Here is a 12940-nt window from a genome sequence, read left to right on the forward strand (position 1 = left end):
TCCACGGAGGCTGGATGAGGGCCAGTCCATAGATGCTCCCACTGCGCTCACAGGGCTCTGCCGGGTCACAGCCTTGACTGAACCCCTCTCCACTTTCACTTTCTCTTCTGTAACAGTTTATGCCCAGAGCCAACAGAACTCCTATGCTAACTTTTAGATATGCAGTTATCATAGAATATGGAATATTTAAGATATGTCTTCTTCTCTTTTCTATCGTTCTCCTTAATATCCAACTACCCTAGTTCCAAGGTTCTAGAAGAAATTATAGTCACCATGATCATCAGCTTGAAAATAAGTGTCTACCATTAACCAGGAAAAGTACATATGCAAAATAATATACGTAGGCAATCCCCTGGAACCTATGACAACAGCTTTTGAGTAGAAAGGCATGAACAGGACAAGGTTAAGGCTGACTGGACACTGCATCTGGATGGGTGGTTTATAAGCAGGGTGATTTTGCCTCCCAGGGGACACCTGGCAATGTCTGGAGACACTTTTGGTTGTCACAGCGGTAGGGATGTTATTGGCATCTAGTAGGTAGAAGCCAGGGATGCTGCTGAACATCCTATAAGGTACTGGCAATCCTGTTACAACAGAGTTTTTTGGCTCAAAATGTCAATAGAGCTGAGTCTGAGAGCCCCTGATCTAGCTGGGTCTGTCCACGGCTTCCCTCACAGCCTCACATAGAGTGGGTGCCTGGTTACCTACTGCAGAACACAGGTACAGTTCTAAAGGTCCTCCTGATAGGAGACATACAATGAGAGCAAGTCTTTCCTCTGCCAAATTTTTAAAGGGGTTTAAAATCCCCCTGTAAACTGAAAGGTCACCCTCATCTATTCATTATGAAAAGACTATTGAAAGTGATATTGGGAGAAGAGCTCTGGGAAAAATATCTCATGGTTGTCGCTTTCTCTTCCTCCTCCCCATCCTTCTGCTCAAGAGCTTCTAAGATAAATAAAATTACTTCCTTTAACTGTTACAAACAACAGAGTCATTTAAACTCTCAGTGGACAAGAATAGGCTAGAAGAACAATGCCAGCTTGTAACAGATCTCTACACTGTTCTTCCTTTTCTTACAACTGGATTAAATGCTTTAATGCTTAATACATATATGTGGAGTTAGTGAATAAGAAATAAATGGGTAGCAGGAATAATAAAGCCACAGCTGAAGTTTAATAATGACCAATTTACACATGTGTATTTTGACTTCCTTTAGTATCAGTTGTTTATATATCTGTATCTCCCACTAAGTATTAAACTCGTTGACACAGAAAACTATAATTTGACGAGAACCTCTAAGGACCATTGGGTTGTTTCATTTCTAATTATTTTGTAAATGTAAGGCAGTAACCACTATGTGAGAAGGCTGTATGAAGACTGAGCATAAATGGATGCATAAAGTTTTTAATTAGATAACACATTTACAGCAAAGTTAATGAATGCCATGTGCTTGTTAGTATCAAGAATGGCTACTCAGCCACAAAAGACCAGAGCAATAGAAGTAAATCGTTCATGAAAATACCACAATTTACATTTTTGTACAGAGCCAGGCCAGAAAAAACTCCCAGTTGTTTTTCTTAATGTTAATTCTTCAGTAATTATAATCGTTGTCAATGCTAATAACATGTATCTTTCAATTATCTTATCACAAGTACACACATAAACATATATATATATGGCACACAGATACATATGTTGACAAAAGTGCTTGATCTGATTCCCTAATATCTGAGGCCCCCTGAACCTCTCTTTCCCTTTTTTCCAGAGTTATAATTCTCTGCCCCTATTTCACCATTGTCCTCCCACGTCCTGCCCCCTTGGTCCCTGCCCCCAGCAACCCAAATGCTCACATTCCATGTGCAAGTTCAATGAGCAATAGTCAGCTGTAGGATAAAGAGCCACAGTCTTGTGAGAAAGGCAAGTAAATTCTTCTCTCGGAGCCTCAACTTCCTCATAAGCATTACACTTTTAACTTACCAGGGTTGTTATGAGGATTAGAAGAGGTAATATATGCAAAGCACTTGGCAAATCTTTGGTGCTTAATAAATGCTAATTCTCTTGTTTAACTGCTGCTCCTCTTTCCTCGTCTAGATTCCCAAGGACTGTGACCATAAGACTGTCATCTGCGAGCTAAACACATCATATTTACCCTGCTCTGACCCTGAAAAAGAAAAACATCTTTCATTCCACAGGAGAGCTAGGAGACTTAAAATGCAAATGTGATTGATAGAATCCACACTCGATAATATGGGTGGGTTTCATTCAAAAGGTAAAGAATGACATCACAGTATTCTGTATTTTGTTTCAGAACAGGGGTAAGAAATTAGAAAGATCTGGGCTAAAAGTGGGGAAGAGGAGAGAGAGGAAACAAGATGCAAACCTGGCAACCAAAGACAAATTTCCTTGACATCTTGATTTTCCTGAGGGCCTGTCCTGTTGTCCTTCACTTATTCACAAGAACAAACAAACACAAAAACTGAGGCCAAAAGTAAGTCATATCCGAAGGGGCGCACATACGTTAGTGAGAACTAAGTTGGTAACCTTTAGCTGAAGCCTTGAAGTATTGAACAATACAAACTTTTATAAACAATGAAATTGCAATTGTTGGCGGGCTTATCTGCAAAACTATTATCAATCAGTCAATGAAATATGGCACCATTTATGAAAAGAAAAAATCTCAAATTAACTTAAACAAAGATATTCTTCTTAAATTAACAAATAGAAAAAGAACCTGAAGGTGTGTACAGGGCTCGACCAAGCACACCACAGGCATATCATCAAGCGGAACCTTCCAGGGACCTCCACGTGTGATGTACATTTGCTCAAGCAGAGGCCCTCTGGTACTTCCGGGCTCTTGTTTAATCTCTAAGAGACTCTATGAAGTATATACCATCCATATTTCTGCATTTCACATGTTAGGGTACTGAAGTTTAGAAATGGATAACCTAGCCAAAGCCATGCAGATAGTAACAGTCTGGACCTGAATTCATGATCTTAAATACTATGTTATACAATCATACACTCAGTCATCTGTTTCAGTTTTCACTAAATCTCTAAAAAGATGAAATCAAGCACTTGTTTTAAAGATTTCTTAATGTATCAAGAGGTATACAATTAAAAAACCCTTTAAAGTGAGGAAGAAATAGTAAAAGTTGGTTAGCTAAGTTTGAAATAATTTCTACTGAATGGAAATAATAATGAGGTTTCAAAATCTGTCACTTCTATTGCTAAGAGACACATTTCTATTAGAAAATTATAATAATCATGTGAATATTTCAGCTTAAGGGTAAAAGCAAATTATATTCATGTAAAGCAGCTCATCACTTGCACTGCTAGGAAATCCAATCTTCCAAAATCCACATAGGAGGTCATCATGAACTTACTTTGACCTGAGGGTAGGACTTCTTGTTCTTTTCACTAGATGCACCAGGGAGTCCGCCATGGGACGGGCCTTCACAGACATAACGGAAACGAAATCCTCTCTGCAAAGGTGAGCATAGAGCCAACACGTTTGAGAAATGCTTATTAAAAAGCACTAGGACAAAATTATATACAAATTTTTAATTCCTTTGTGTATTAGATGCGAGAGAAAAAACAAGAAATGTGTGAGAGAGGATTATGTAAATGAAAACCACTTTTCCCATAATCTTACTATGAACACTGAGGTTAATTGGTATTTGTGTACTGGTGGCTTAAAAGTGAGGTCCCTAACCCCATAGAAACTCTCCTGCTCTGCACAGGTGGGGAGTGAGCTGCTGAAGAGTTAGGCTGGACGTGCTACAGCTTGTTTGAACCAGAGCTGCTCCATCTCAAATTGCTGCCGCCAAGCTCTGAACTTGGCCATACTGCACTCCAAGTTACGCTTCTTTGACTCTTACTTAAAGGAATTCCTTTATCTACTCTGGTTACAGTTGGCTCAGCAGGGAACACAGAAATGCCTTGTTAAATACAGCACGTCAGTGTTGTAGACACATCCTATGCTCGGCGCCACATTTGGCCAGTTTCTCTCAATAATTCAGAGGATAAATTCTTTTGATTTTATGATTATTGATATTATCAAGATCCAACTCTTGATATGAACTGACCTGAATGAGTCTAAAACCAGTCCCTTTAAATATTATTAGCCAAAGAACTTGAAAACTGTTGTAAATCAATGTAGAGTTATCTAAAGTCTTCATTATATGGACTACTGTGGGCTGAAACACCCTAAGTCCTGTATGTTTATAATCTATACAAATGAGATTAGACTAGACCACCTTTAAGGTCTATCCCAGATCTAACATTTTATGATTTACAAAACTAACAACTACAATTTGTATACAAAGAAAAAAACAAGGGCAATTAGGAGAATGGCTATCATCATCTTAATATTAAGGGAACTTTCAATGTATTTCCTGAAAGATGCAACTTTACAAGGATGTAACCCAATTTGTGGTCACAATAGTTGTTATAATTATACAGTCACTAACTGGATAGTTTTTCATTTTTCAAATTCATCCTTTGGTGAAAAGAGTTTGTTAATATACTTTAAGTGACAACCTCACCGGTCATTTATTTTTATTGTGGGTCTGACTTCATCTAAACAGTGCTAGATCACTAGGCCATGAGGAGCTCCGCACACCCACTGCTCCCTGGTGGGGCTTCTACCCTGCAGTCATAGCAACTCTGATGTTTTTAAATATATTTTTATTGATTTCAGAGAGGAAGGGAGAGATAAAAACATCAATGATGGGAGAGAATCGTTGATCGGCTGCCTCATTAGGGTCCCCCGCTGGGGATTGAGCCCACAACCCGGGCATGTGCCCCAACTGGGAATCCAACCATGACCTTCTGGTTCATCGGTTGACCACTGAGCCACACCGGCTGGGCAAACACAAAGGTTTTAACAGCTTTGAGCTCATCAGTCAATGTAAAATTTTCACCCTCCTTAGACTGCACTACATTTCATTATTTCTTGTGCAGGGTCCTGGGAAAGTTTCTGAGTGGTCCAGAGGTCCCGAATGAATTTAAATCTCTGGCATCTGGAACCCTCTGTCCCTATACTCTCTGAGATCTTCCTGATTTGCAAAGAGGATCAGCATTAAAGCATGTTTCAGGGGATAAATAGGGCCTGAAGTAAGTTCTCTAGTGAAGGAAAGCTTCTCAAGTCACAGGTCTGGAGGTGTGATCAACTCGTCAAAGTGGGACCTAAATACTAGAGAAGACTTTTGGGGTGAGGTTAGTCATTTAGGGGCAGCTCTTCTATTTTGCCTCTCAAAAAATTAAAACTAAAAAATACAAATTCAGCCCTATACCTTTTGTAGACAAAACCTGTTGCTTATTTTTAATAATTAAATGGGCTTTCTAAAAGCATGAAAAAGCATCAGCATATGCAATAGTTAGCCTCCAGAATAAAGGCAGAAATTCACTTGACTGCTACGCAATCTAAATACAACTTCAGTTTTAAACAGTATTAGATAATTACCAATGAGTAATATCCAACAGAACTGGATATTTTAAAGATTAGTAGTCTGTGCTATGACTCATCTCTGTCAGAACTGGGGAGAATTGTGGCAAAAAGACCTCAAAGGAAAAAAGAACATTTTTCTAACTTTTATTTTTTTAAATGCAATAGAGCAATTCATTATCTTGAATCATGAAATTCCTTTAGGACAGTTGGGAAAATGTAGCATGTGTACATTTATGTTTTATTGGGAGTGGTATTAAATAGAATATGAGTAAAGAAACGTGTCTTAATAGCTTGCTTAAGTTAAAAAATAGATATTTCTCATGGTTGCATAAGAGTATCTAAAGTTCTAAAGGAATTTTAACCTGAGGGTAGAAATTTCTTTTTTTTTTTTTTTTAAAGGGAGATAGGGTGTCTTCAATGCATAGTCTAGATGCATTTCTGATTCTATGTTTCTGAGATTAAAGGTTTTCGAATCCACAGCCATTCATCTCAGTATCTCCATTTGCTTAAAAATGAGTCATCAACCTCAAAGGCAAACCTACGTCTACCCAGTCAGAAAGTCTGACTTGAATACAACTTTCTTACTTTCACTGGAGTCAGGCATCAAAATAACATCAGTTTGGTAAATAAACACATTGTTTTACTCAGATGAGCTTTTACATCTCCACATATAGTGAATTATGTTTTGAATTTTGGAAATACATAATTTCCTTAAGGTAAACTATAAATGCCAATTTTTCCTTATAAATGTTAGAACCTTAATAAGAAATGCATTTAAAATTCTCATTGTAGTGCTACGCTTATGAAAACGGATATTTGAAAACATGCCTTGTTATGCAGACAAAATAATTTTTAGTTGATTTCTCATTGTCACAAATTACCCAGATCTTCCAACTAGAAAATTTTCCAGGAGGCCAGACACCCTCACAAAATTTTAGGGATAAAGTTCCCCTAGGAGGGTCTTTGAGGGAATTGGTGACATGCTGTGAGAAGTCACCACTATGGAATTGGACATCAGTAAAGTAATGTTGGCAGACTGTGGAGTCCGGTTGTGTCACCTATAAGCTACTAGAGCAATGCCCCAAAATCTCATGCGGCATTCCAGTCCCCATATCAAAAACTTTTATCTAAGTTCAACCTTATAATAATAGTCTATTGGTGATAGTTAAGGTATTTATGCCCTTTAAATGTTGACCAAAATCCAAATACATATATAACGCCACAATTATAGCAGCCACAATAAATGCACTAAGTTCTTGACCTAGTTAGCATTTGTTAAATGTTACACAAAGTGAAAGTGCTACACTCACTCAGCTGAGCTACTAAAAACATTTAGGAAAAGTATTGGGTAATATAAGTGCAGGACAGCAGATATACAAACCCACTGTCTCACACAAGTTTGGTAAGCACATCCATTTCAGAGATTTACTGACTATCCTCAATCTGTAGAGGACTATACCATCACTTCTATCTCCTAATAACTGAAATCTAAAGGCAGACACGAAAGGATCTCTTTCTTCCTCTTTCATAGCACCGGTTCCACCCAATTTCCAATAACTATTATCGACAGGTCTGAAGCCGAGTGAGGAGGCCACTTCTATTCCCAGAGATCCCCTACAGAATCCAGTGGAAAGAGGAAGAACCTGAGAAAATAAAATGCTCCTTCTCTTGACTCCAAAGAGGCTGAGTCTAAAGTTAACACCAGAAGCAAGAGAACTCAACTGTCCATTCTAATACTATTTATCTCCCACTGGTGGTTTTAATATCTTAGGGTACATGTTCTAAATACAGAGCAGAAAAGGCTGGAGCTACTAGCAGTAGGAGGAAGGCTAAGAAGTACTGCATGTGATGGACGTGACTGATGGATGTAATTCCATGTATGTGAGCTGCACGCATGTATTATTTCTGTATGAATGGAGAGAGCCTATCTTTCCTAGGAGTGGCTGGTAAGCAAAGTTGGTGGAGATAGCAAGATACCAAGGATCTATAATTAACTGAAGTTTTACAGAACTATGTATTGAGGCTCAAGATGGTCTGCAGAATGACTAAGAGAAATGTAAAATGGACGAATGAAGTTGTTACATAATTTGGCAAGTTGTTGATCTTCTAGATCAGCTACTTCCTTCACAAAATTCAGTTACTATTTTTTGGTGCTTGAGATATTAATAATAGACTTATGGATCTAACATTAAAGAGAAAGTTCCCACTCCTTTAATCTTCTTACCTGTTTAGGTTGCTCTAATATTTGAAGGTATGGGCCATCTGCTAAAAACAAAACAACAGACAAAAACCAAAAGAATGTGAGGCTTCTCAAATCTGATATAAAAATATTAAGCAAGTAAAAAACTGAAATTATGTTTTAGAATAAAATTTTCAATGACAATTTTTAGCTAAGATTTCACAAGGATATAATTTACCTTCCTCATATGAATATTAAATTTATTATTATTTTAACAGTTTTATACATTTAGAGAACCACAATAAAAAAAACATTTCTTGAATGGTGGTGGTACATTGTACAACCTAACAAAAGGCCTGGTGTTTGGTAAAGATTAATATGTGAATAGCCTTCAAGTCTTGTGTATTAACAAAGCATTTAAAAAATGACGTGAATACCAATTAAAAGCAGCAATGACTTCCTGGACTCTATGACTTTTTTTTTTTTTTTTTTTTGCCTTCACAGCATTAAATACTGACTTCTGTCCCTCAGAGGGAATGTGCTTCATGTGACATTACCAGACTGAAATGACACCTACATGTGTGAAATATACCGATAATGGTCTAATGCTGCCTGCTTTTCCTTACTCCTGGTTTCTTTCCCTTACTCGAATCCCTTAAGAACGAGCCTTCATTCCCTAACTAGCTAGCTTGTTCCCTCTCCTTCTCAAATTTAATTTGATCTACCAAATATGATGGACTTTTCTAATTAATTTATACCTTTTGATGTTTGAATACAATTTCTGCATATTATGCTCTGATATAAACTTTGTTCTAAAAAAGCACAAGCATTTTGTAAAATCCTGAAAATAACTTAATTAATTGTAGGTGCATACCAATTAACTATTATAAAAACATAAAGAAAAACTAGAAGCTTAATCCATATTCTGATTATATCTGACTTTGGAAATTCAAAGCAGTATCAGAATCTCTGGCAGTATAAATATAAATATGTTCAATATGAGAAAGTCCCTAAGCTCCCCAGGGTGTCTTATGTCAACAATATAATAACCCATAGCTCTTCAATAAATAAAGGCATATGCTGTTTCTCATCTGTTTGAATGTTAATGAAAAAGTTCAGTACTACAAAAAAAAATACACTAGGAGAATGCTTGTGTCCATTTCAATCTCCACTGTCTCTTAGCCAGAAATTCAAGTCCTATTACTTTAGATAAATACATTTAAGAAGAATGAAGAACCTTCAGGTTGAACTAAAAAATATACAACTAAATTAAGACAGAAATTATTTTTATCCTTTTAGTTTTATGATGAATCAAAATAAGGCTAGAGAACTAGAGGGAATAAAGGTATAATTATTTCCTATGACTATTCAAGAAATTTACAAGAAAGTCAGTTGAAAAATGACTGAATTTGAAGCAAAACATCCACACAAAAGGAAATATGAGAAATGACTGCTGATGTAGTATAATTTATGTAAATTATTTCTTTTATCTGTATAAAATTCATCTCTGCACATTTTCAACTACTTTTAGAAAAGGAGTTGAAATTTTAAGATTCTAAAACATGGTTAGAATTTAATTTTTGATAAGAAAATAAAACCAATTAGAAATAGAAATATTTTCACACTACTAACATATAATTGTAGGTCAGTATAACAGATATAGCCATAGAAACATTCCCGCTAGGATGCTAAATGAACATATCAGGAAGAGAGGCCTCTAACAGAGCAGCATTTGGAAGCCACAGAAAATATAGGGGAGTTGGAGCATATTTATGCTAAACTTCAAGTCTCTCACTTATTATTATTATTTTTTTTTCAATTACTTTATTTTTTAATTACATTTTATTTTTCAATTATTATTTATATTCTTTTATGTTAGTTTCTCACTATTAATTCTTCTAAAAGCTCTTGAAATTTTCCTATTATTTTTGCTAAATGATTATATTTCCTTTAAAAATGTGAAATTTCAAGGTTTGGGAATTTTGTTAGTGAAATGAGGCAATTTTTCTTTCAGGGAACACTCTCAAAACTTAAATCAACTAGAAAATTACATTTGATACCCATATATTTGTTTTAATGCTAAATTTTTTTTTGGTCACATGTCTATCCCATGATGTGAAAACACACTTTAATAGAGAAATGTAAAAAACAGCATAATGTTATAGATTTTCAATATATATGCATTTTTTATTAACTTCAGAGAGGAAGGGAGAAGGAGAGAGACAGACAAACATCAATGATGAGAGAGAATCATGGATCGGTTGCCTCCTGCACGCCCCTATTGGGGATCGAGCCCAAAGGAAAGGTATACTAGTATGTTTTCTAAGGGCAGAACCAAGTCCTGATGTTTTCAATAAAGGATTAATACTAAGAAAAATACTTTGGGCATGTGCCGTTGGCTGGAATCGAACCCGGGACCCTTCAGTCTGCAGGCCAACGCTCCACCCACTGAGCAAACCAGCAAAGGCAATGTTATAGATTTAACAGCTGTACTATATCTCATAGCTTTCAAATAATAGAACTACTTATGATTTTAGATTTCAAGAAACATATAAGACAAAATAGTCCATGTGAAAATTACAACATTGGTGTCTATGATCTTTCTGCCCTTTAAAATGTGAATAAAATAGCATACATCTTGGATTATAAAAACTTGACTATGCTACTGCAACAGAGAGGAAATATAACAATAAAAATGACGAGGTAATAACTGGGAAATAAATCTTTTTGGTAGAATTTTAAAAGCTTTTCTAATATTATGGCAAAATAAATTTCTACAATGTGAAGCTCTGACTACAGAATATTTACTAAGATATTTCTCTTGGTAATCTTATTTCTACTTCCATAAACTTGATGAAATAAAGACATTATGAAAGCACTGGCCTCAGGATACTTTTTGGCATCTGTAGGCATTAAATGGAACGGTATATGTTTCCTAAGGGCAGAACCAAGTCCTGATGTTTTCAATAAAGCATTAATACTAAGAAAAATGCTCTGATCCCCAGAATTGAAAGTTGACAGGAAACACAGAAGCTACCAAGATATTTACTTGTTCTTCACAGGAAGCTGACTTAGAGTTCAAATTGGACAGCAGCTCATGAGATCTTAGACTCAGGAGCCTACAAAATGTGTTTTGTGGGGTAAAGAGAAAAAGACCTCAGCAATACAACTTCTGATGGTGAAGGTGAAGGAAAAGCAGATTTATTAATATCCTCCCATTAAGTTCCAGAAATAATAGAGATTAAAATGTAGAAAAAACATTCTGATCTAAAAAATAAGTACCAGAATAACAATAATAGTTATTGTTTAAATGAGAATGATACAAATTGGACAAATTCTTCCAATGAGGCTAAGCAAGTCCATGGTAAATCGAAGAGCGGAGGTCGGCTCTGGTGATTATAAAACTTCGTTTTATACACAACTCCCATCATTGACTCACACTGCGCTTGTGAATGTCTGTTCAGTGCCACTGGTGATGTGAGGGGCACATAGAAAGAACCATCACACAGAGCTTACATGTAAATCAATAAATCAAAACAGTTTGTGTGTGGAGATGATTAACATAGTCGTGTTAGAAGGAAGGATGGTTATCATGTGTTTTATCCAACTGGGCAGAATGTAAAGCTAAAAGTTTTTTTTAAAAGATGATTTTTTTTCTACTGAGCTGATTTTTGTACACTTGTACCCCCGGTGCCTAGCATACACAATAGGTACTCAAATGAATGTTTCTGTAATAGATCTGAGGAGTTGAAACTGCCAGAGTCTGGGACAAAACAAAGAGGAGTTAAAAATAACTCAGAGATGGTAAGATTGGCTAAAAGGGAAAATCCTTACATTGAGTGAAGAAATTCCTTCTGAGCTATCTTAGCAGATATTAGCAACAATTGTAAGTCGTACAATGAGTAATGAGGGTGAAAGATTTTTGTGCAAATATATTTCAATAAAGTATATTAAAAGGTTGTGTGTGTTTTTTAAAACCTCAACTGAGGATATTTTTCCATTGATTTATTTTATTTAAAATATATTTTATTGACTTTTTACAGAGAGGAATGGAGAGGGATAGAGAGTTAGAAACATCGATGAGAGAGAAACATTGATCAGCTGCCTCCTCCACAGCCCCCACTGGGGATGTGCCCGCAACCAAGGTACATGCCCTTGACCCAGCTGCCTCCTGCACACCCCCCACTGGGGATGTGCCCGCAACCAAGGTACATGCCCTTGACCGGAATCGAACCTGGGACCCTTCAGTCCCTAGGCCGACGCTCTATCCACTGAGCCAAACCAGTCAGGGCTTTTCCACTGATTTTTACAGAGAGCAGAAGAGAGAGGGAAAGACAGAGAGAAATATCGATGTGAGAGAAACACATTGATTGGTTGCCTCCTGCACGGGCTCTGACGAGGGCCTGGGCCAGGGAGAAGCCTACAACCGAGGTACGTGCCCTTGACCAGCATTGAACCGGGAACCTTTGGTCCACAGGCCAATGCTCTAACCACTTAGCCAAACTGGATAGGGCTAAAAGATAGTTTTTTAGAACATAAATCACCATTTTCTTTACAGGTAGATCACTGAATTTCTAAAAGAGATCACTAGCAAATCCTGAATTTAAAAAAGTAAAAGCCAAGTAAGAAGGGCACTGGGGTGAGGAGTTTCCTTACCTGTTGGCATTGGCATCTCTGGTTGAAATATTTCTGAGTTAAATATTGTATGATTCAAAGGCTCCAAATGAAACATCTGTAACAAAGAAAATTTAAATTTTCAACCATTATTTTCCCAACCTTGTATTAAACATCTGAAGTTAATAGACCTACAACTTAATTACAAGAACAAAAACTAAAGCCAAATATAAAAATCTGAAAATATTTCAAATCAGACTTAAAAATACCTTCCTGAGACCTTGCTAATTTCTCATGCGCATGAAACTTTACGTGGGGCTGGACTGTGTTTATGCGACAAAGGATTTTGAAAAGAGTAACCTGGCTCTGAAAGAGCAAAGAGGGAACTTGCTTAACTTGTATATCACTGGGGCCCAGCCTATGCTTGTCACACAGTGGATACTTAATAGAGCAGCGGTTCTCAACCTGTGGGTCGCGACCCCTTTGGCAGTCCAAGGACCCTTTCACAGGGGTCGCCTAAGACCATCCTGCATATCAGATATTTACATTACGATTCATAACAGCAGCAACATTACAGTTATGAAGTAGCAACGAAAATAATTTTATGGTTGGGTCACAACATGAGGAACTGTATTTAAAGGGTCAGAAGGTTGAGAACCGCTGTAAAAGATATTTGTTGAATGAATGACTTGAAGCTC

General features: G+C 36.7%; 1 protein-coding gene across 9 annotated transcripts in view; it reads right to left on the bottom strand.

Annotated features, from left to right (window-relative positions):
* Positions 1–12940, bottom strand: part of NFKB1 (nuclear factor kappa B subunit 1) — a 128738-nt gene that overhangs the window by 89219 nt on the left and 26579 nt on the right. For 4 of the 9 annotated variants that reach the window (XM_059664355.1, XM_059664373.1, XM_059664429.1 and 1 more), the window contains 3 exons: positions 12285–12360; positions 7674–7714; positions 3384–3482 (listed from right to left, as the gene is read on the bottom strand). In XM_059664355.1, the coding sequence (XP_059520338.1) occupies positions 3384–3482; positions 7674–7714; positions 12285–12360 (216 nt within the window). Of the gene's footprint in view, positions 1–3383; positions 3483–7673; positions 7715–12284; positions 12365–12940 lie in introns of those variants that run through there. The other 5 variants (XM_059664363.1, XM_059664382.1, XM_059664400.1 and 2 more) reach the window with 4 other exon arrangements.

Source organism: Myotis daubentonii, chromosome 1 (assembly GCF_963259705.1).
Source record: "Myotis daubentonii chromosome 1, mMyoDau2.1, whole genome shotgun sequence".
Classification (NCBI taxonomy): domain Eukaryota; kingdom Metazoa; phylum Chordata; class Mammalia; order Chiroptera; family Vespertilionidae; genus Myotis; species Myotis daubentonii.